The 25,771-nt window shown below is 36.5% G+C and overlaps 1 protein-coding gene across 1 annotated transcript in view; it reads right to left on the bottom strand.

Moving 5' to 3' along the window:
- Window positions 1–932: 932 nt before the first annotated feature.
- Window positions 933–25,771, bottom strand: part of ATAD2B (ATPase family AAA domain containing 2B) — a 125,479-nt gene continuing 100,640 nt past the window's right edge. Inside the window, exons 22-28 of the mRNA XM_052648748.1 lie at window positions 23,151–23,310; window positions 14,722–14,844; window positions 11,297–11,434; window positions 7,131–7,814; window positions 4,452–4,579; window positions 4,026–4,154; window positions 933–1,049 (exon numbers count right to left, since the gene is read on the bottom strand). Of these exons, the coding sequence (XP_052504708.1) occupies window positions 1,008–1,049; window positions 4,026–4,154; window positions 4,452–4,579; window positions 7,131–7,814; window positions 11,297–11,434; window positions 14,722–14,844; window positions 23,151–23,310 (1,404 nt within the window). The 3' untranslated portion in view covers window positions 933–1,007. The remainder of the gene's footprint in view (window positions 1,050–4,025; window positions 4,155–4,451; window positions 4,580–7,130; window positions 7,815–11,296; window positions 11,435–14,721; window positions 14,845–23,150; window positions 23,311–25,771) is intronic.

Here is a 25,771-nt window from a genome sequence, read left to right as displayed (position 1 = left end):
TGCTATACATGAAAATCATTCTTCTCTGGGAACTCAAACATGAATATCCATTCAATCACCACTGACAGAAGAAAATAGAAGGCAGTTCTATTTCCTGACCATCATTGTCATCAATGCCAAAAAGAGTGTGGTTTTTTTTTTTAATGGATTGTATATTATTTGTTGTTGTTGTTGCTTCATCACATGTTTCTTAAACAGAAACGAACAATACAGGAAAACTTACCATTTTTAGTATATTTTGTAGCTTAACAACTTTCTTGATTGAGTTTTAAAAGCAGTATAGGCATTTCATACCAAATCACTGGCTGCCTCTTAATGACACAGAGTATCAAAACTTACTTTCAGGGTTGTGACCAAAGAAAACATTCTAATTCATTTGCTACAAACAAGCCCATCCTTGTGTTTAGCCTTATCCTTTCTCAAATGAATAAAAAGGCACATTAAAGGCAGTTCTAAAGAGCCTAATCTAATTTCATCCAGTTTCTTCAGTTTCCCACCAGAATAAACCACAGCCAATTTCAAAACAGGCTTTAGTCCATTACCCAGAGAAAAAAATAAAACAAATATGATAAAAGGGGTAGAAAGGAGAGGGAAAGGAACAGGTTGCCCATTTTTTAAACAATTCAACACAGTAAGAACTGCCCCATCCAGTTTCCTCAAATTTGCTGGTCTGCTCCCTAAGAGAGAAGTCTCCAAAAAAGAGTGCACAAAAAGAGGAGCAGAAGTGAGAGCAGTTTCTGTAGCACCAAAATCTCCAATCTGTGGGGTTGTATTTTTTATTTGTGGAAAATACAACATGTTTCTGAAGTTCTGTTTGGTTCTTGTAGGCTGGTTGGTTTCAGGTACCTGAGACAATAGCACCAAATTCAACAGAGAGAAAGAATGAGTGAGAGAGCACTTTACACCAAGGCTCTGCACGTTAATTGGTGCAATTTGAAATTGAATGGCTCAGAAGACTGCTCTGTGAGGAGCAGATTGGAGGGGATAAACCACTCTTCTTGAAAGGTTCATAGGAATGTCTCAAACATATGAACTGTTCTTTCCATCTCCTATAAGGGGGAGGAAAAAAGTACAAGTTACCTATTAAAGGAAATACAAAAGCATTACGGAAAAATTCACTTCAAATCAACTTTCTCAAGAAAGAATTTCAGATACAAAGTTAAGCTTTAAATATATTCCTGATTATAATACTATAGTTACTGTGTAAGACTATCTTCTCTAGACAATTCCAAATGCCTCCTATTTTACATTTAGGCTAATGAGGATGACACTAGCAATGAGTTCTTATTATACCAGATATTTTATTAAGAAATTTGCATATATAAATAATTTGCCAGGTAGTAAATAGCAGAGTCACGATTTGAATACAGGTAGCCTCACTCCAAAGCCTACACCCTTCCCTACTCATTATGGAGTGGGTTGCCATTTCCTTCTCCAGGGGACCTTTTCGACCCAAGAATTGAACCTGAGTCTCCAGCATTCCAGGCAGATTCTTCACCATCTGAGCCACCAGGGAAGTCCTCATTATATTCAACTCCCAAAGCAAAATGAATGTATTCCATATAGTAAAACTTGTACCCAAAGTAGAATGCAACTTGTACCCAACGCTGTTCACTTCAATTAGAGTTGAAATTTAGAAAGGAAAAAAAAGCCAGGAAGAGTCAATGCCACCACCACCAGGAATGCCTCTCACTGGTGATTCTGCTATAGATTTCCTTTCCTCCTAAATGAGGCCCCAAGATTATACGGTTCTAAGACCCAGACTGAAAAATGTTTCACTGCTGAAGAGTATTCAGTCCATTCAGTCCATTCATGATAATCAAATATCATCATGTAAACAAAGAAGTTCTAGAATTTAAAAAAAGTAAAGAACTCTACCCCACACATTACATTCAGATAGGCAAATACCAAATACATCTAAGACATCTGGTTTTCTTTCCCCTCTTTATGAAAAATAAATGTGTGTGTGCTCAGTCATGTCTGACTCTGCAATCCCATGGACTATAGCCCATCAGGCTTCTATGTCCATGGGATTTCCCAGCCAAGAATCCTAGAGCAGGTTGCAACTTCCTACTCCAGGGATCTTCCCGACCCAGGGATCAAACCCCCATCTCTTGTGCCTCTGCTTTGGCAGGTGGATTCTTTACCACCACGCCACCCAAAACACCTCCAAAGAAATTATATCCTACATCTCTACAGAACTAATAAGGTAAACTAACAGATTATCATCTAATTAAAAGGTTATATAAATGATCAATTAAAATTACTCATGCTAAATGTTTCATCATATGTTACTGAGTAAGAGAAAAGTCCAGTTATGAAACAGAATATACAATACTATCCCAACTTTTAAACACACATTCATGCTTATATACATGTTATATACATCTAGACATTTTTAAAAGATGGAAGATATTCTAAGAGATTAACAATGATTAGTTTCTTCCAGATGGTGGTATGTGGGTGATGTTTTTATTTTTTCATTTTTGCTTTCCTGTAATTTCTACATTATTATATAAGGTTGGTACAGATTCATAAAAATGTGACAGAAAAATATGATTATAAAATAAGTTTTAAGTGCACCCTTGCTTTGATTCAAGTATAATACAAGCATTGTTGTTGTTGTTTAGTTGCTGAGTCGTATCTGCCTCATTTTTGATGCCATGGATGGTGTAGCCCACCAGGCTACACCATCCATGGGGTTTTCCAGACAAGAAGACTGGAGTGGGTTGCCATTTCCTTCTCCAAAGGATCTTCCTGACACAGGGATTGGACCTGCATCTCTTGCACTGCAGGCAGATTCTTTACCACTGAGCCACCTGGGAAGCCCAATACAGGCATACCCTGGAGACACTGCCTTCCAGACAAAAAACAAAGGCAGTTATACAAACTTTTTAGTTTCCCAGTGCAAATAAAAGTTGTGTTTACACTACACTGTGTAATGGCATTATGTCTAAAACACAATGTACACACCTTAATTTTTTTTTAACATTTTAAAGTTTGTGGGAAAAAAATGCTAACCATCATCTGAGCCTTCAGAAAGTCATCATCTTTTTGCAATAATATCAAAGATCACTAACCACAGATTACCATAATATAATAATGAAAATGTTTGAAATACTGCAACTATTATCAAAATGTAACACAGAAGCACAAAGTGAGCAAATGCTGTTGAAAATTGGAGGTGTTGCCACAAATCTTCAACTTGCAGAAACTTCAGTATGTGCACAGGACAATAAGGCAAGATATGCCTGTGTTCCTTATTACACATGCAAAATAGGCACATCCTCTACACATGAATCTTTAACATACTAAAAATGTTCCTTGAGAACAGAGACTTTGGTCTTATTCATTTTTTTGCATTCACATTTGCTCAGATGACCTCAAAAAGCAGAAGAGTGACTTAATGATATAAATTATATGACAAAAGATATACGCTTGTATTTATACAAAATTTTCTTATGGCCCAGAGTTGTCTAGAAGGGGAATGGCTCACTTCTACGGTATCCAAGCATAAGGACAACCACTCAGGTGGCTGTTTCACTAAGACTAGATCTGATTAAATGAGATGACTTTTAAGTTCTCTTCCAGTCATTACTAGGGTGGCCAATAGGTCTCATGGCCCATACCAACTCCTTTTAACCAGCAGTGGCTGCCTAGAGAGTAGTGGTAACATGGACTGTGAGGCCATGCTCACATTCAACAGGCCCAAGTGATACGCATCATCTGTGAAGTCGCCGAGAAGCAAGGGAGGGGAGAACTGTGCCATGCTATTCTGTGTGTCTGCCAACCATGGATTTCTGTGTTTTGATAAACAAAGAAACCCAGATTACTTCTGTTCTGAGACAAAAGGGTGCAAAGAGGTTACTTTTATAACTCTTCATGATTCTTCTTAATCTTAAATCTTCAAATCACTCTTCAGTTACTTGGTGAAAAATTCAAAATAAAATAACTTCATTTTCTCTTTACTTTGTGACAAGTAACAGCACATATTTATTTATTCTCCAGATGAACTAGACACTTACCTCTACAAGTTGTGATTTGTCATAATCTTTACGGTGACGGTAGATGCACTGACTAAGAAGAGAATATAATCTCTCAAGTTGATCAACTGCCAGATTGTTGCTTTTATCTACCAACAAATCAAGCAATTTCTGAGAAAAATTAAAAGAATAAAAAGAAGTTTGATTTCATTGTTCAGACTGAAACAGTACTACTCAAATACTAGGCAACAGATACCACATTCTATGGTATAAACCTGACCCCTTAGTTTTGAAGATTTCAGGGCTTAGTTTATTACCAAGAACATTCTCATACTTCTAAACCCCTCAAATCACAAACAACTCTTTTTCATGAGAAGCCCTAGAGTACTCATATTCCAAGGTTTAAGGAAAAAATTACTAAAACTTATTTCCATTCATTTAAAACTTCCTAGGAAGAGCTAAGCTTACCTTCAATCTTTCATGATCAACTATAAGAGGCGGCACAGGCTCAGATGGCTCCTCTGGAACCAGTTCCAGGCTTGTTGTTTTTGCCTGTTCTAAAATTAACTTACGATATTTCTTTACTTTAGAAGCACCTACAATTGAAACAAAAAAATGCACTGCAGCAAATAAAAGTTAATGAAAATCAGGCTTAAACTATTATAAATTCTTTTACCCACCACAAATCCTTTTTGGAAAAAGGATATTATTCTTCAAGTAATAAATGGTTTTTTGAGGTAAGACTAAGAAACCCAAGTTAAAGAGGAGTAAACCACAACTATGAAAGCCAAGTCATACCAGAATATCATCTAACAAATGTATCCACTGAAAGGGAGATAAAAGCGATCTTCACCTCTAAGAAGTAACTTATAAACTATCTTCACTCTCTGTATGATAATCATTTTAAAATGTGGAGCTTTCAGAACTAGAAGAAAAGGAAGCAACATAGAAAAGCAGATGCTAACACAAAGTAAGTCCAACCTGCTTCATATCTGCCTCCCAAAGCAAAACATTTTCCTCAACATTGCCTGAAATTTCTTATCTTTCTCAGTTATACTGCCTGTGTTACACAATATTTTCTCATAAAAATATAAGCCCATTAAAAATGCAAAAGGTCTAGTGTCTTTTCCTACTACCTTCGAGTAAATTAATATAATTTAATTACTTTCCTCCCAACATTCTCCTAAGACCAACCATACTGAAAAAAAGCAGAAATTTGAAGGCAGCTAAGTAGAATTTGACTGCACCAGGCACTCTGAGGGGTAGGGAGGGTAGGCAGACCATCAAGCCCTATGCACTCTGAGTAGGAGTACTCTGAAGAAGAGACAGGCAGGGGTAGAGGGCCACAAGGACAAACTTGGACCATTTCTTACACAGGACGTGACCCATGTTCTGGGAAACTAAGGAGACTCTTTCTCCTCCCTCCTGCATTAATCCTCTTATTCCCAAGTCTTTAAACAATTCTTTCTCATCAATGCCTGCTATATAAATAATAAAAGAACCAAGATGTTGCCTTCAAAAACATATACCCTGATGTATCAGAGAAATTTTATATTAAAGACAGCCTTTAGACTGAAAACCTAGTTCAATTAACATATGAAAAACCAGTTCAATTAACATATGCTAGGAGTTTTGTTAAGACCATACAAATCCTCATTATTACACCCATGGGCGTCTAGGGGGTCCAAGAACCTGAGTTAGGAACCACTGCACTCGGTTACATTGCCCTGGACAGTTACAAATGAAAACTTCAGGTGAGGCTTTTACACAGCAAATACTTTTAAAGCTGTTAGCTGAACATAATATTCATTTAAACCTTTTCTGTAAGCTTACTAAAATCTCATAGTGAAGTAGCATTACAAAGACTCCCCCACCCACTCACCCATTCTGCCTCATAACAGGAGTCTCTCCCTTTTCCCCACATTGTCCCATTCATTACTTAATTCTAGCTTCAACACATTTTTTAAGTTCTGTCTATATGATAGCCCAGATAAATAATGCTTCTAAAACTGCTTTCTACTATTAAATATTAAAAATTTTCAAGAGGCAGCATAAATCTGTACCTTTCTCTTTATCCATTAAAAGAATTCTAAGACTTTGAACAATACCATCCTACTCTAATTCTTCTGGATAGCTCAAATAAACTGGCATTAAAAAACTTTTCTCACAGAGCCCAAATCCCAGGCTAACACCATATACTCCACACAATTTAGCACAATACAATTTCGAGATAATTGAGGGCAAGACTAGCTACCTGCTTAGGAAGGAAATGCACACTGAACAGGGTAGGTCTGTCTCTTAATACACCCCACCCCACCACAGGCTAAAGAATCATGATAAATAGCAAAGCAGGGCCAGAAACCCTCAACTCCCCCTCCACTGCTTCTTCAGGAATCACATATCCAAGGGAAGTCAGGAGTGGGCAGAGAGCTCTGACTCAGCAAGAATCAAGTCACTTTGACAGTGAGGATTCTGCTGCTTTCTTCCACTACTGGTTTATAAAGCAACAGTGTCTCTAGATTAACACCCCTCAGATTCAACTGACAGTGACTGCCTGGCATAAATATACCTTAGGATGTGCCAGGTACCAGGAGAAGGCAATTAACATACAAGACTTATTTAATCCCTGCAGTGACACCACCCTGAAGTTTAATTCAGAAGATGGAAAGATGCAGGGCCAGAGAATACAAACAACTAACTCAGAGTCACATGATTATAATAAACAACAGTGGAAATATAATGTGGGTTTATATGACTCTGCCATACTGCCATAGCATCCAAGTCTTCTCACCTACCTCTCACCCCATCCCAATAATCCTTCTGTCAGAAATCCTATCCTCTTAACAAGTGTAGATTTATTCAGCTTTTAGCCATAAATCCATTAGGAAAGGGACAATAATCAGACAGGAGCACGAAGAGGAAGCAGCCAGGAAAGCAATGCCTTCTGGACAATAAACCCTCTAAAACATACACCAAAATTTATTATGTGTGTGTACTCTTTTCTAGGAAAAGGGGTGAAAACTGCAATAAATTCTCAAAGGGGTATAATTATTCATCAACTATTGCTACTGGGGACCAGATAAAATATGCATGTAATTAACTCTGCAGTTTAAAACCTCAGGAAAAATTTTAGAACATTAGCTCTACCTTCTTTGTCCAGTTCTGCATCTTTAACCTCCGCATCAGGGCCAGGCTCTAGCTTCTCGTTAGTGCTACATTCCAGTGCCTCTAGTTTCTCAGGATCATCTCCATGATTTTCATTTGAAGTTTCTGGTTTTCCTTTTGACTGATCTTCCAGAAGAGTTTTTTGCTCAGAACTACATTTATCTCCACTGCCACAGCAAGAAACTACTTCAGCTTTGCCATTCTGACACTCCAGAACTGGTATTCCTTCAAAACTGTCTGTGGAGGCCTCACCATTTAGACAGCCTTCTTTAAGGAAAGGCTCTTTCCGAGATGTCTGTTCTGGATTTAGAGAACTGCTGCTGTTGATGAGTAGAGACTCATTTGAACTTTCCTCTTCGGTAGAAGCAAAGTTCTCTTTTGTGCTTGCTCCGCTGTTAAGCCTCTGCCCCTGGTCCATGTCCATGATGTCACAGGATGACTCATCATTGGTCATAGATAAGTCTCCAGTCTCTTCTCCATTTTCTTCATGGCAGTCAGTGCTTACCTCAAACTCTCCATTTTCGAGCAATTTCCTGTCCTCCATATGATTCTCATAGTCAGTAAATTTGGTGTCCTCCTCATCTTTTTTTAAATTATTGACTTTCCTTTTCTTAATAATTCCTTTACCCCACTGTGATCGCCGCCGTGATTTTCTCCGAACTCGAACTATTTTACAAAGAGGGAAAAAGATATGTAGAACTTGTAGGTACAATGCTTGTTTCACAAATGTTTATTAAATAAGATCCAAAAGAAAGAGAGACAGAAACTACTTAGCTCTTGGCACCCATGCTGACTAATCTTCACACCTACAAAATGGATATGATGTCAGGGATGAGCTCTGACAAATGAAAATATTTTTAATTTATTTCCTGTATGAGTTGACTAAGCACTCACTCTTTATGACTGCCCTAGATCCTACTTTATTGCTTTTCCTAATTCTTAACACCCGAAGGCCAAGCACACTATACATTTAGGAAATGGTCATCTTACCAGGCTGCCTGGAAGGTTTGGGACTACAGCCCTGGATTTCCACCAGGAAAATGAGTGCTTTGCCAGCAAGATCCCCCAAAAGCTCTTAAACCATAAAAGAAATTAAGATATGATCGAATATGCGAAGAGACAAAAGTTACAGGTATCTCTACTGCCTCTCCTTTCCTAAGAAATAGAAGCCCTCTGAAGTTAAGACAGACAATGTGGTTAGCCACCTGTTAGCCTTCTATCACAAATGTTTCTCCTAGCAGGATCAATTTCTTGCAAAGTTGTTATTGGAAAATATGCAGAAAACAAGCCCTCTGCTATCAAGGCAACAATAACAACATTAATAAACACTGAAAATAAATATTTGGTCAGTTATATAAAGTGAGAGACCTACAAAAGTTGCAGGGACTATACTCTTCGGTGTTAGAAACTATCAAGAGTTTTATCAGTAGATAGCTGGTACTTCCAGGTCATGATGGACATAGGAATATTTATTTCCCATATTATGCATCAAAGGTAGCTGGTTGTGCAAGTTGATCCCATTGTCCCTAAAATGAAAACTTAACTTTTATTTTGTAATGTGGGACACTTGCATGAAGAAATTTAAATATAAAAGTTATTAAAGCTAACTAGTTAAGCTAGAGACCTATTACTTCTGACATCTACCACTGGATTCTGAATATTAGTTGAAAGCCATCAGAGTAAAAGTAATTCATTTTTTCCAAGGCTATAAAAATAATGTCAAATCTGGCTTAGTTTAAAAAGAGATAATAATATTTTTAATATGTCAATGTTGAAAGCTTTCTGGGCAAAGTCATTTTAAAAAGAAAATGCAAATATGGGCCACTAAGTGGAAAATGTTTAATCCACAGTTTTAAAATTGCTGTTGAAGGACAAATAGAAGGGAATACAGTCTTAAAACAATCCTCATTTCTTTACGTCAGCACTTAATATGAACTTGTGATCTTTATCCATTAAAAGAATCCTAAAACATTATTACGTATGTGTACACTTTTCTAGGAAAAAAAATGGATAAAGATCTTTTAATGGATAAAGATCATAATGTATCAACAGCACATAGTGTGTTCACATACTTTTTTCACCCTTTCATCTTTAATCCTTACTAAGTCTTATAAAGACACCAAGGTAAGATATATGACAAATTGTCATAAATGTTACTCTTCTTTCTGATCTAAGAATAAATCTACCAAAGGTTTCTAAAATCATTTCCAAAATTCAACTTATTTAGTGACTTGGCTCAAAATTTATTTTGCCCTCAAAACTGTACTATCATTACAATCATCTCTCCATTCCTTTTCCCCCCTATTTCTATTTTTATAATTTACAGTTACAGGGTAATTGGAGATGAAATTTCTATATTAGTCTACTTTTAAAAGCACAGGCTAAAGTGATGAGCATTCATAAGCATTCCATTACTTATATGAAAGATTAACCCAGTCCATATTAAAAGTGAAAGAAAAGTATTCAGCTTGCTCTTTCTCTAAAATGTAGAACTATTAGGCTTTTCTACCTGACCAGTCACTCCTGACATTGTGTCCTTGCTTATTCTCCAACAACCAAAGTGACAAGAGGTTCCCTTTTCCTTGCTTCACTAAGTAATGTAGCACTAAAGCCAGGAGGCTGGACCCTGCTCGATCAAGAGCCAGCTCAATTATTTGATATGTACTCGTACCCTAAGCAAAAGCTAGGAACCTTTCTGAAGCAAGTGTGCTTCTAATGCTTTCATCCCAGATAAGAGAAAATGTTCTTATTTGCAGGGAGGTCAAACTAGAGATAGTTCCCCATCTTTTTATAATCACTTCTAATGCTTAGCGAGATTTTGGTCAAATAAGAGAAATTGGTTATATATGTGCCACAAGAGTCAAGGGTTTTGTTTCAGTCACTGCTCTATCACCTTTTTCAGGGGAAAAGCCTTTTTGTGTGAAAAGCCCATTTAGAGGCACAGTCTTTAAAATCAAGTTTTATAGCATCTCTGAGCTTACTGCCAAAACTAAGACCTTAGGAAAGCAACTCTTCCATAGGGAGATTTAGACATACTGATTTAAGTAATGTAAAATAATGTAAAATAGCCAAATGATGAGTCACATATGCCATCTACTGGTCAGAGAAAACAAAACTCACATTTGTAGATTAAAAAACATTTTAACACTTAAAGAAAATTAAAACTGCTGAAGCAATGTTCAGTGTATTTTAGTGGGTAAATATTTTTATCAGTTGCAGAGAATGTAAGGATTTCAACATTTAAATTAGAGTGTTATGTTAGTTAATCCAGGTCACGATTCAAGGTACAACCAGTACAAATAGCTTAATCAGCTTCCTAGGACAAAATGCACCATTAACTCCTTCAAATTTTCTCACACATGAATGCCATTTATCACAAAGAGGACAAGAGTGAAAAAAAAAAAAAACTGAGTCTGGTTCATTCATTCAACTTCAATGCCACTGGTGGAAGAACTTATTATGGCCATCTTTACTGACAGCTGGAGCAGAATTACCACCTTTATATCAGAAGAATAGCACACACAATCCAAAGATGGCCATCTTTAGTGAAACATAAAGATTACATTAGGAAGATGCTGTGTTTATTAACATTTGTCTTTTAGAAATTTTTACAGATCACCATGAATAAGGAAAAGTGAAGAAAACATAGAACACTGAATTTTCCCCTTCTAAATACACCTCACTTACAAAACAAACAAAAAAGAACAAAACAAACAAAAGAAAAATAAATACATCTCACTTAAACAAAACCAGAAAAAGAAGGCTGAAGATTTTTCTCAGAAAAATCAACTTCCTGCTGTCAATTCAGGCACTCTCTTAAGCCAGAGTTTCCACTTCCCACCATAATGAGAGCACCCTGCATAATATACAGCAAGGGGTTGAAGGTGGGGTGGATAAAAATCTATTGGCTCCATATCTCTTTCCAAAACCCAAAGTTTAAAGCGGAAAATATTTAAATCTAGTTCAATTACAACAGCAAGCACCGAACAGAGATAGAAAAAAAGCAAATAAGGTTAAAGAAATATACTGATTCAGCATCTCACCCCACAAGCTCCTGGAAGCCCTTTGGTGTGTGTGCCCAATTCCTAACACTTCTGCCTCATTCACAGTTGTTCCCACTGCTGGATAATAAGATCTCAAATACTCACATGCACATTTATTTGCAGAACTGTGCCAGACATCCATTGGATTTCTTTGTTTGTGCCGAAATGCCTCTTCAACTCTAGTTTCTGTCTTTCGAGCTCCAGTACCATGAGGATTTATTTGTTCTGCTGTTACCGATAAGCCTGCAAGCAGAAGATAAGCGATACCTATTTAAATATTCCCAGCTACATAAACCAACAAGGTTTAAAAAAAAAGTCTGAAATACTGAGTTTTAAAGTCATTAATTATACTTGAACAGTTTGTAATTTGGATGAAAACAGTACCTTTTGTTTTAAGATGGGAAAGAAACTAGATATCATATCATAAAAATAAAATGGTAGGCCATGCTTATTTACACTTAATCCCCAAAGGGCCCCATGCTGACTCACTTTATTTTGCAAAGGGATACATTTCACATTTTTATGACTATAAGACAATAAGATCATATATTGCCAAAAAGTCATGATTTCTGCCATCTTAGAAAGTATAAGCATATACTAGGCTACTAAACTCCATTCATATAAACCATTTCCATCTGATATAAGCTGGCTGTTACACCACACTGTGTAAGTTCGGCTTTTCTGCATTGATCTTCATAAAAATAACTGTTCCATCTCAATTTTCTTTACTATATTTCTTTCTTCTATGCTATCTTTAGTGTTATCATCCAAGTTTCTAAGGACTATCTCCAGAATCCCTTTTCTTCTCACTTTAATCTACATCTTCCACCACAAGTATCATTCATGCCTTCAGCTTCTACTGACATTATATAATTATTCCCAAATCACATTTTAGTCCAAAACTCTCTTGAGCTCCTGATTTATATCAGCTGCCTACCTGATATCACCAACGGCATATCCTAAAGATAGATCAAATTAAAAATAACTGGTTTCTCTTTTTCCCACAAAAAGACCTGTCCTTATATATTCCCTCTCTCTACTGGTAGTATTAGCATCTCTTTAAATCATTAAATCAGTAATGTGGCAGCTAAATTTTGCCTCTTTCTTTCCTTCCCAATACCTTCCACCCCTGCAGCCACAACTCTCTCATGTTAATCCTACCTTCATTCCCACTTCACTAATTAAAACTCTGGACTATTCCAACAGCCCCCACCCTCCAACAGTTTAACCGAGGTACAGTTAACACAACATAAAAATCATTCATTTCAAGTGTACAATTAAGTGATTTTTAGTGGATTTACAGAGCTGTGTAATCACACAGCAATCCAATTTAAGAAACTGTTCCAGGCAATCACTAATCCACTTTTTGTCTCTATAATAGACTGGCTTTTTGTGAGCATTTCATATGAATGGAATCATACAATATGTGGTCTTTGGTGACTGTTTTCTCTCACTTAGCGTAACATTTCTAAAGTTCATCCATGTAGCACCTTGTTCCTTTTTATAGCTGAGCAGTATGTTGTTGTACAATACACCCTGTTTTGCTTACCCATTCATCGGTCGAAAGACATTTGGGTTGTTTCTAGTTTTTACATGCTGTGAATAATACTGTTATGAACATTCATGTACAAGTCTTTATATGGACATATGTTTTCATTTCTCTTGGGAAGATCCCTAGGAGTAGAATCGCTGGGTCATATGGTAAACATTATGCTTAACTTTTTTAGAAACGGCCAAAATGTTTGCAAAACTGGCTCCGACAGCTTTCTAACTAGGCTCTCATCCTCCCACCCTGCCACAGTGAGACCTTGCTATTTCCTGCTGCCAAAACAATCTACCAATCCATTCCACTGCTTCAGATACTTCAATGACTCCTACTGACTATGACAATTGTCCTCAAACTTCAGTCCACATAAAAACCATTGTTAAAGCACAGATTTCTCAAGCTTCTCTCAGAGAACCTAGTTTCCCAGTTCTAAGCTGATGTGGGTAATTAACACACATTTTAGCACTGTTTATAATAGCCAGGACATGGAAACAACCTAGATGTCCATCAGCAGATGAATGGATAAGAAAGCTGTGGTACATACACACAATGGAGTATTACTCAGCCATTAAAAAGAATACATTTGAATCAGTTCTAATGAGATGGATGAAACTGGAGCCGATTATAAGAGTGAAGTAAGCCAGAAAGAAAAACACTAATACAATATACTAACACATATATATGGAATTTAGAAAGATGGGAATGATGACCTTGTATGCAAGACAGCAAAAGAGACACAGATGTGTAGAGCGGACTTCTGGACTCTGAGGGAGAGGGAGAGGGTGGGATGATTTGGGAGAATGGCATTGAAACATGTATACTATCATGTAAGAAACGAATCGCCAGTCTATGTCCGATGCAGGATACAGGATGCTTGGGGCTGGTGCACGGGGATGACCCAGAGAGATGTTATGGGGAGGGAGGTGGGAGGGGGGCTCATATTTGGGAACACATGTACACCTGTGATGGATTCATGTCAATGTATGGCAAAACCAATACAGTATTGTAAAGTATAATAAAGTAAAAATAAAAAAATTAATTAAAAAATAATAAATAAAAAAATAAAAAACACAGACCTACAGAATAAAGTCCAAGTCCATGACATTGATTCACTCAATTACTTGCACTTATATTCTAGATAAGGAGGAGAGAGACAACAAGAACAAAATGACAAAAGCGATGGTGACCAGAGCCTATATTAGATTAAGTGGCCAGGGAAGGCCTCTCTAATGCAGTAGAAGAAAAGCATGTTCACAACTCCAACGTCCTCAACCCAGCTCACCTTCTGAGCTCTATTTCTCACCCGTCTGTACATCTTTAGCAATGCCAAACAGTTGGCAGTTCTTCAGATATGCCACGTTATTTCACGTCTCTGCGATTTTATGCACTGTGCGTTCTGCCTACAATACTTCCTTCTTCTCTGTCACCGCCTCCTCCTTCCCTCTACTTCACTACAGACCACACTTGTACATTCATTCCCCAAACTCTGATCAAAATGCCAGGTTTCCTACCAGGAGGTCTATCCTCTGTGATGAATTTGCTTCAGTTAGTGCATATGCCACCCTGCACTTGATTTGTTTTACATTTACTCTCTCCTGCTAAACTATGAGTTCCACAAGACAGGATTATATACTGAACAAACAAAAGAATTAATATTAGATACTACCTGTTGAAAATAAAACTTTTCATATATGAAAACCTATGTAAATCCTTTAAGAACAGATGTGGATTAACAAAGATGTGTTCCTACAAAAGAAATTTCACTAAGTATTGCTTATTTCTATAATTGGCACTAAAGGTGTCACAGAAAGTAAATTTTTAAAACATCTTTGAGAATTTACATGACACATATCCGTATCAGAAATTAAGTAAAGGCTGGGCCTCAAGATATACTTTCATTATACCAGCAACTATAAATAAACACCAACCAGTGACACTCAGTGACCTCTTAGTCTTCAATAGCATGTTCACTTCTATAACTTACCTCTTTTTATTCTTGCTTCCTTAATTTCTTCACAGAGTTTATTAAATTCTGGATCCAGCTCAGCTGCAATGATGGCATGTGCAGTATCCTTCAGAGTACAAGCCCTGTGCCTAATTATTTTGTCTGTTAAAAAGTTGGTATACATTTATTAAACACACAAATGAAATAACATGAAAAAAGGGCATCCTAAGAAGAAAAGTAAAAGAACAAACATTTAAATAAAACTGTAAAAAGCATTTGTGGATAAGAAACAAATTCATTTTAAGTGATGAGTGAAAAATAAATATGGGCTTCCCTGGTGGCTCAGTGGTAAAGAATTCACCTGCCAATGCAGGAGAGATGGGTTCAGTCCCTGGGTTGGGAAGATCCCCTGCAGAAGGAAATGACAACCCACTCTAGTATTCTTGCCTGGGAAGTAGTATGGACAGAGGAGCCTGGAGGGCTATAGTCCATAGGCTCGCAAAAGAGTCAGACATGACTTGGGGACTAAACAACAACGACAAAATATACAATAAACTACTCAATTAAGTTGACAATCCTCTGAGAACTATACTTTTAGAACTTCAAAGTACTAAGCCTATGTAACAAATCATTACCTCAAAGATATGGCTTTATTTGATAATTTTGAAAAGTGTATTACTTTAAATAAAAATTCTTTAAAGATATAAAGAATATTCAGCATACATCCAGCACCAGAGTTGCCATGCATAGACACTGAGGTTTCAGAAAACCATACACAATTTTCTCCATAAGAGAAAACTGGTCAAAATTATGTTAAAGAATATAATGTATGCTAAAGCAAGGGTGACCTATTAAAAAACTGTGACAGAAACAATTATGATAAGGCACTCTAAGAATGCAAGATGATATAAACTATAGGTAGTTCTAGGAGAAAAATACATACTCTGTTCTAGGTAAACTATACCTAAAACTGGTAATAAAAGAAGAGTCTCTCTGCTTTACACTAACAGAGAAGTCCTCATTCAATAACAAGATAACATAACTGTGCTCCCTAGAGCTGGCAACTCCAAGACGTTATGAGTCACATAAATGCATTAAAGTCACTTAATTGGTAACAGTATTTAGAACTAGAATCCAAGTCACAAAATAATATCTGCCTTTTCATCTCTAGCAAAGACAAAAAGTATAAAAATGTATTTTACATACAACTTTTCTTAGAACATCTAATAGTTCATTGTGAAAAATCTTACAAAAACAAACATGCAGCACTCAAAAAGGCAGTCCACTAGTATATTTCCTTCAATATATTTTCTCTAAACTGTCCCTCAATAAACATTGATTGTCAGCTGTATCAGGAACTGAGTCAGGTGATGGCTACACGTAGTGAACAAAACAGGTCTTCACTTTCAAGGAGCTTTTCAGACTAGTACAGGAAAGAGGTATTTAACCAAATAATCTCATATGCACATAGAAACACCTCTGCCTACCCTTTCCTCACCCGTCAAAAAACATGTAACAGCTATGATCAAAATCTACAGAATACTGAATGGGCAAGTCAGGAAAGAATTCTCTAAATTAGGGGCATTTAAGGTGAGCCAGACATCCTGGAACATGAAATCAAGTGGGCCTTAGGAAGCATCACTATGAACAAAGCTAGTGGAGGTGATGGAATTCCAGTTGAGCTATCTCAAATCCTGAAAGATGATGCTGTGAAAGTGCTGCACTCAATATGCCAGCAAATTTGGAAAACTCAGCAGTGGCCACAGGACTGGAAAAGGTCAGTTTTCATTCCAATCCCAAAGAAAGGCAATGCCAAAGAATGCTCAAACTACCGCACAATTGCACTCATCTCACATGCTAGTAAAGTAATGCTCAAAATTCTCCAAGCCAGGCTTCAGCAGTACGAGACCCGTGAAGTTCCAGATGTTCAACCTGGTTTTAGAAAAGGCAGAGGAACCAGAGATCAAATTGCCAACATCCGCTGGATCATCAAAAAAGCAAGAGAGTTCCAGAAAAACATCTAGTTCTGCTTTATTGACTATGCCAAAGCCTTTGACTGTGTGGATCACAACAAACTGTGGAAAATTCTTCAAGTGATGGGAATACCAGACCACCTGACCTGCCTCTTGAGAAACCTATATGCAGGTCAGAAAGCAAGAGTTAAAACTGGACATGGAACCACAGACTGGTTCCAAATAGAAAAAGGAGTACACCAAGGCTGTATATTGTCATCCTGCTTATTTAACTTCTATGCAGAGTACATCATGAGAAACACTGGGCTGGAAGAAGCAGAAGCTGGAATCAAGATTGCCAGGAGAAATATCAATAACCTCAGATATGCAGATGACATCACCCTTATGGCAGAAAGTGAAGAGGAACTAAAAACTGTCTTGATGAAAGTGAAACAGGACAGTGAAACAGCTGGCTTAAAGCTCAACGTTCAGAAAACTAAGATCATGGCATCTGGTCCCATCACTTCATCAGAAATAGATGAGGAAACAGTGGAAACAGTGTCAGACTTTTTCTGGGCTCCAAAATAACTGCAGATGGTGATTGAAGCCATGAAATTAAAAGATGCTTACTCCTTGGAAGAAAAGTGATGACCAACCTAGATAGCATATTCAAAAGCAGAGACATTACTTTGCCAACAAAGGTCCGTCTAGTCAAGGCTATGGTTTTTCCTGTGGTCATGTATGGATGTGAGAGTTGGACTGTGAAGAAAGATGAGTGCCAAAGAATTGATGCTTTTGAACTGTGGTGTTGGAGAAGACTCTTGAGAGTCCCTTGGACTGCAAGGAGATCCAACCAGTCCATTCTAAGGGAGATCAGTCCTGGGTGTTCCTTGGAAGGAATGATGCTAAAGCTGAAACTCCAGTACTTTGGCCACCTCATGAGAAGAGTTGACTTATTGGAAAAGACTCTGATGCTGAGAGGGATTGGGGGCAGGAGGAGAAGGGGACGAAAGAGGATGAGAGGATCACCAACTCGATGGATGTGAGTTTGAGTGAACTCTGGGAGTTGGTGATGGACAGGTAGGCCTGGCGTACTGCGATTCATGGGGTAGCAGAGTCGTACATGACTGAGTGACTGAACTGAACTGAAGGTGAGACTCGAAACAGGCATTAGGATAGCCACTGACAAAGGGAAAAACCAGTACAGGTTCAGAAAATACCATGTGAAAAAGTTCTGAAGTAAAAAGATCTTGGAGATTTCTAGAAACCGAAAGGTAACCTATGTGATTAGTACACAGTAAGCAAGTGGCAAATGGGAATCTGACCACATTAAGGACTTTAGATCTTATCCTAAGAGCAATGAAAAGACCCAAGCAGGGAAACAACACGATTTAATTCTCGAGATAAGGGGCCACTGGGTGGTTTTCAGACAGAAAGTGATTTGATTTGATTTGTATTTAAGAGTATAGTAATACAGGCAGTACCAGAGGTCAAGGGAATTCTTAAGATGGAGGTTGGAAGCCCAATTAAGACTCGTGGGGAATTCTCTGGCAGTCCAGTAGTTAGGACTTGGTGCTTTTCACTGCTAGAATCCAGGACCTAAGCTTAATCCCTGGCTGGGGAATTAAGATCCCACAAGCTGCATGGTGTGACCAAAAAAAAATTTTTTTAGGCTAAGAAAAGTAGTCTACAAAGGTATAGAAAAAGAGGATATGGCTGAAAAAATAGAGTATGGAGAGGTGGGAAATTCATTCACTTGTCTACTCACTGAATCTCCATTTATTGAGCATCCATTTATGAAACATTTTCTACATATAAACTGTGTCAGTGCTGGAGATATGCAGCCCTGGCCTGAGAGATGCCTAAAACAAATGCCCCTTTAAATCCTGTTCATCTCCAGGTAATATCTTCTCCTCTGTGCCCTGCTCACACTGTACATGTACCTAATACACACCTGATGAAATTGCATCATCATCAGCTGCTGCTGCCACAAGACAAAATTCAAACCTGCCACCTCTGTGCTACCTTAACCATCTAGTATAATCACCAGTAATCAGGAGGGACTGTGGTGTATTCATAAACTGTTATGGGTTAAACTGTGTTCCTCCCCCAAATTCACATGTTGATACTGTACTCCCCAATATACCAGAATGTGACTATATTTGGAGTAGAGCCTTTAAAGAAGTAATCAAAGTAAAAGGTCCTACGAGTAGGCCCTACTCTAATCAGACTTGGGTCCTTAGGAGGAGAGGAAATTTGGAGACACACAAGAAATACCAGGGGTGCACAGACACAGAGAAAACATGACCATCTGAGGACACAGCAAGAAGGCTGTCATCTGAAGGCAAAGGAAAGCGGCTTCAGAAGAAACCAAATCTGCCGACACCTTGATTCTGGACTTTTAGCCCCCAAAACTATGAGAAAATCAATGTCTGCTGTTTAAGCCATGCAGTCTGTGGCATTTTGTTAAGGAAGTGCTAACAAGTTAATATCATAAAATATAGCATAATGTCTGTCACACAGTAATTATTCAATATGTATTACTCTATCTTAAGAGGCAAAGACTATCACAGTATTCTAAACACTCAGCTCAGTAACAGCACATGGTACTTACAAATAATAACAGAAAACGTGAATGAGTTTAACTGAAGTATAACCCATAGAGGGCTCCAAACACCAGAGTGAATCAGTGAGCTTTATTCCTAAGCATCTAGTACAAAACAGAAGATTTCGAGAATACTATAAGACTAAGGTTGAAATTTCAGCAAAATTTGCTAAATGATGGTATGTATGTGAATACACTTAAGGGCTAGAGGAGACATTGAGTATAGAACAAACAGTGGGGAACAGTTAAACATAAAACATATCACATATTTATGAGATAATAATTAGGGTCAAATATCTGACCTGGTCACATTTAGAACCTACAAGTTAAAATTCTTCTAGTTAATATATTTAATTTTTGTCCACGTTATCCTCAAGGGAGAATCCGGGTAAACACTTAGGCAATACATATAGCTTCCAAAATGCTGGCTTTTGTCTTCTATGTATATGCTAGCTTTTTCCCAAAATGGCCAAGTGTTCTGTAAAACAGAGCACTGTAAGCTTTCAAATACTCATGGGAGCTTGTAAAAGTAATACAAAATTCATGTAATTTCCACTTGCTACACAATAGACCCTGAGGTTGTTTTTCTAATACATAACAAGTTGTTCTATTGCTAAGAAAGAAAACAGGGCTCTTGACTAAAGATATGAAAAAATATAAACAGAGCCAAAATCATGCTTTTGAATTATATGATACTTTTTGCATCTAAAACAGTAAAGGAATAAAGTTACAAGTATACCATGTCAATTCTGTGAGACAGAGCCATATCCTTTGATTATACAACTACATTCTATAATAAAAGGTTACTATGCACCAGAAATCAATGCTTCTTTCATGACAGTAGTATTATTTTGATGTGATTATAATTAAGTTACACAGAAGAGGGGGAAAGGATCTGGACTGATCCTTTCTACTGGCTTTTTCGAACCACTCAAATTCATTTATCACTAGCAGTCCTTAGATTTTTTCCAAAATAGAATTCAATTTTAAATGTGGTCCAGGGAATACAGTAAAGGGTCATTCTAAAGTAAATGTATAGGTACCCACTAAGGAAACAATTATGACAAATTAAGGCACAGTTTAAATAATAATGATAACAAAAACAAATATATGAACTACTAACCTTTATGGAACACTTATCACATCCCAGGCACTATGCTAAGGACTAACATATTCAAGTTGAACCATATGAAAATGACAATTTCATAAGGTAGGGCCTAATATATTTTCTCATCTAATCCTTACAGCTACCCCAAGAGAAGAGTAATTTTCCATATTTGCAGATAAGGAAACTAAAATTTAGAGGACTTAACTTTATTTCCTAAAGAACTAGGAAATAAAATGGGGACTGAAGCCTAGGTGCACATCCAAAGCCCAGGGTCTCATTGCCTACTGCACAATGTCAGTAACCTCTATGTCTTGAAAACCTAACAGGATGAGACTGTAGGTGCTCAAGTACTCTCACACACTGCTTAAGGCCACCATATAGACACTTTTGCAGTTGCACCTTCACCCAGAACCCAGCAAGGGAATCAAAGGAGACTGACATCCAGCCCATTCTTTACTAGGCAAACTGTGGCCCTGTTACAGATGCCATCTACACTGCAAAGGAGATTCTCTCAGTCACACAAAACTGCTATATTGGTTAACAAGTGCCCCTGATGCTGCTAGAAGATGATTTTTTAAATTGTGAAAAAGCTTTAACAACATAGATTTAAAGCCCTAAAAGAGATTACCCACTCTATGATACAGAACTTTCACCTTAAGGAATTTATCTTAAGGAAATAATTAAGGACATACACAAAATTTATCCTATATTCATCAATATTATAATAGAGAAAAAAGCTAAAAACTTTAATATGCCCAACAATAGGGTATTAGCTATAATACACTCATGTGATAAAAATTACATGGTAGAAATACATTAACTCAAACTTTTCACAAAATATTATATGAATAAAAGTTTACAAAAGTTATATTTTCATTTTAGTAAAAATATTATGCATGTATGCATTTCACATATAGTATTTGTGCATATGTGTGAGAGAGAGAGAAAAGGAGGGAGGAAGAGAGGCAGGGGGAGAAAGAGAAAGAAAAAAATACTAGGTAACAGGATTATAGGTTATAGGTTACTTTTTCTTCATTTTTATCCTCATAAATTTTATCCTCATAAATGATATATAATAAAAAGTCAAAATAAAACCTAAACAAACAACAAAAACTACAAGAGATAAATGTCCTAAAACAAAGCTTAAAAACTATTAAAAGCAGTAAGATACCAAAAGCAGCTATATAAAATTTTATTCTGCCACTTAACTTGGAACTAAAATATGTGATTTACTGCGGTCTAAATTTAGACAAGAAATAATCAATTTGTGTAGAAATGAGAAATCCAGGTCATTCTAACAAGCGAACTGAGTTAAGAACCACTGCCCATAAATACAGACATAAAGTAGAAACTATACTCTAAATACCTTTAGATAACTGAAAGTTTAAGTGAATTTTCTAAAATAAAAAGCATCTTACTTTTATATCACCTGTTGAAAAAACAAAATTCTTAACAGAGTGAGAAAAAGAATGACCCCTGCCAGATGGGAACTGGCCTTGGTGTACTTACATTAAACATAAACAACCTTACTGAATACCACCACTCTGTGACCATGATGGATCAAGATAAAAACAAGACCACTCCATAATCAGATCTGAACACGGACAAAAGTATGAACACTGCCCTACAAAAATAACCAAATATAATTCTATCCTGTGTAAAATGAATGCTGCTTCTTTACCAATCACAACTTTAGTCTGGTTCCATTCTTTTTACTTTCTAGGTTCTTAAAATACCTAGTCCCCAAATTACTCCCACTTCCTAAAAGCATCTATTCCACTGCAAAGCTCTACTCCCTTAAATTTTCCTCAAAATCACTTGACACAAGCTCAAATCCTATATGATTTCCCATGATGTACATTCTCCTTTATTACAATGTACCAATAAATTCAACTTGTTTAACTACAGATTATTCCTGGAGGTTTCCCCTCGAAGGCATTAACAGAACTGAGACTACAGATTTGAGTACAGGGTGGGATTAGGAGTAAAATAATAAATTATATTGGGTTGGCCAAAAAGTTCATTTAGGTTTTCCATAAGATGTTATGAAAACATTCATAAGATGTTTGTTTGCATATGTAAACATATGTACAGTCTATAGAACAGATAATGTCCATCTACCCAAAGGGGTCTTTTAATTAATAAACTTAACTATAATACGTTTCCAGAAATCCAAAATGCCCAGTGTTTATCAGCACTGGTAATGGAGACTAAACAAATCGATCTTAAATTCTCAATTATTTAGTTTTCCATCTTACCTGAAAAAAATTAGAATCTAAGTATAAAAAGTGAAAAGCAAATCAAGAAACTAAATCTTGAACATAATAATAAAATCCTTGAATTTAAATATATTATCTAATAATTTAATAAATGAATTAGCAAATATAAACTATCATATACAGGATGGATAAAAAAATAAGGTCCTACTGTACAACACAGGGAACTATACTCATCCTGTGGTAAACCATACTGGAAAAGAATATGAAGAAGAATATATGCATATACAACTGAGTCATTTTGCTGTACAGCAGAAATTAAACACAACACTGTAAATCAACTATACTTTGATAAAAATTATTTTAAAGAATAAAATCCTCTAATTTAAATATATTTTTTAGTAATTTAACAAATGAATTTAATAATTAAATTTAATATTTAAGCATATACTTAGTTCTTCAACAAGAAATTTCTAATATGTCTTTAAGACTAATTTTTCTATCTGAAATATGGGGCAGGTTTTATTTATATTTTAAACTGTCTTCTCTTTGATCACCAAAGTCACCCTTGCCCAGTGCATTCTTACCTCCTGGGTCCTTATCTGGATTGTACTCCAAAGCATTGCTACAGATGAGGTCAATATCTTTTAGGAAATCCTTAGCAGTCAGGTAATTATGCTTATCAATTTTAGTTATTACTGTTGATAAGTCCATTGGTTCCTTGATTACTTCAAGATAATCTGAAACCTAAAACAAACACGGTATTTTCATGAAAATTACTTCTGGTATTTCATATAATCTACTCATAAAAACACAAAACAAAAATCAAAATTATTTTAAAACTAAATCTAGATATCTAGGAAATAATTACATATAAGGATAAAATTATAGAGCACTTTATGCCACTAAAGATACTATGTCATACTTTCCATGAAAAGCTTCAGTTTCAAGTCATATTTAATCAACTCTGAAGAGTTTCTCATCTCGAAATATGAAACCAACTGTGTCAGCTTTTGTTTTTTTTTAATCCTTTGGATATACCTGAGAAGAAAGTGTATGGGTAAAAGTACCCAATAAGCAGCAATAAATGTTACCTAAGCAAAAAAACTGTAAAGGAAAATAAAAAGAAACAGATTTGTTTTCATATTATTAGAGAAGTTCTTAGGTAGATCTCTTTAAAATCTTTAAACAAAAACATTTTTTCTTTTTTAGTTTTCCAAGGTGAATCGTTTCATGGAAAGAGTTTTCTACTCCTTTGGAGTCATTACAAACATTTTGAGTCAATTATATAACAAAAGTAGGTATTGCTTCTATGACTAATAGAAGATTTGCTGGCCTTGTCCCTAAGTATAAGCAAATCTAGAAGCAAAATATAAATTTTGCTCTGTGTGATTTTTCTGGGAGATAACCCAAAATAGAGACATTAGTCATGACTGTCCACTAAATTTTATGTTTTATCACTTGACCAATTAGAAAGCTCTTCCACCTATATATCTACAGGCATACCTTGTTTTATTGCACTTCCTTTTATTGCACTTTGCAGATACTACATTTTTTAAAAACTGAAGGTTTGTGGCAACCCTGCATTTTTTAGCAATGAAGCATTTTTTAATTAAGGTATGTACATTGATCTTTTTTTTTTTTTTGTAGACATAATGCCATTACTAGGGCTTTCCTGATAACTCAGTTGGTAAAGAATCCGCCTGCAAGGCAGGAGACCCTAGTTCAATTCCTGAGTCGGATAGGCTGGAGAAGGGATAGGCTGGAGAAGAGACAGACTGCCCACTCCAGTATTCTGGGGCTTCACTTGTGGCTTAGCTGGTAAAGAATCTGCCTGCAATGTGGGAAACCTGGGTTGGATCCCTGGGCTGGGAAGATCCCCTAGAGAAGGGAAAGGCTACCCACTCCAGAATTCTGGCCTGAAGAATTCCATGGAATCACGAAAAGTCAGGCACAACTGAGCAACTATCACTTCAAGATCCCCTGGAGAAGGGAAAGGGTACCCACTCCAGTATTCTGGCCTGGAGATTGCCATGGAATCGCCAAGAGTCAGACACGACTGAGTGACTTTCACTTCACTTCACTTCAGTGCCATTACATAGTGTAAAGATAACTTTTATATATGCTGGGAAACCAAAGAATTCATATAACTTCACTTTATTGCAATATTCACTTTACTGCCATGGCCTAGAACTGAACCTACATCTCCCAGGTGTGTGTGCCTGGACTGTCTTCCCCAACACAAATCTCAAATCAAGTAATTAGTTCTGACATAAACACAGTCTTAGAAATGTTTAATCAGTCCAGGACCAAATTCTGGGAATATGGTAATTTCTGCTCTAGGAAATTAAAGGCTAGTTTTCTTCACTGTAGATAGGACAGATGCCTTTTAAATTTGTATATATAATATATATTTACATGTATAAATACACCTATATGCCTATGCCTATAGAACAATATAAGCATATATATACACATATTATTTATGTTTTTAAAATTTTAGGTAGCTATGTGTGCATGTTTTAATTTATTTTTCATCCTCTAGGAGCTAAAAAGCCAGCCAATCTCCTTACAGGGGAGTAGTGGAGCTTTACCCAACAAGCAATAGTTCAGAAGGTATTAGTTGGATTCTTGGCTCTGACACTTGATGTGTATTGTGTACATGTGGAAAACATTTTATAAACCTTTGTACTATAAACATTTATATTACTAAAGACCATAACATTTCAGCACCTATGTCTAACTTTAAATTCACTGCTTATTTTCTAAACATTTTTTTTCTCTGCAATTTGCTTTGGAATTCAATGTTTTTAGACATTTCAAATTCATATAAGTTTTTGTGTTTTTAGGTTATCTAAATGTTATTATTTTAGTTTCCCTTCTCTATCCTTCCCAGAGACTCCTATGTTTTCAGCCTTAAAAGCAAACAAAGAAGTAAGGAAATTGAGGAGGGAAAAAAAAGAGGAAAAAGAGAAAACATAACTCTAAAATAAAAGTTTTAACTGACCAACATTTTCTATCCCCTTCTACTGCCTTACCACCATTTATATAACTTTTACTCTATCACAGATGGCATGTGAACTCTGACAATCTCTTCTGGTTAGACAGAAAATGTTTTCCTGGGCAAAGACCAAGCTGGTTCATTCTCAACCTGGGAGACTGAATTGGGGGCAAGTCCCTACCAATTAAGTGTCAGCATTCCCATAAC

This window comes from Budorcas taxicolor, chromosome 11, assembly GCF_023091745.1.
Source record: "Budorcas taxicolor isolate Tak-1 chromosome 11, Takin1.1, whole genome shotgun sequence".
NCBI lineage: Eukaryota > Metazoa > Chordata > Mammalia > Artiodactyla > Bovidae > Budorcas > Budorcas taxicolor.
Note: the sequence above shows the minus strand (reverse complement) of the source record. Positions and strands in the feature narration are given on the sequence as shown.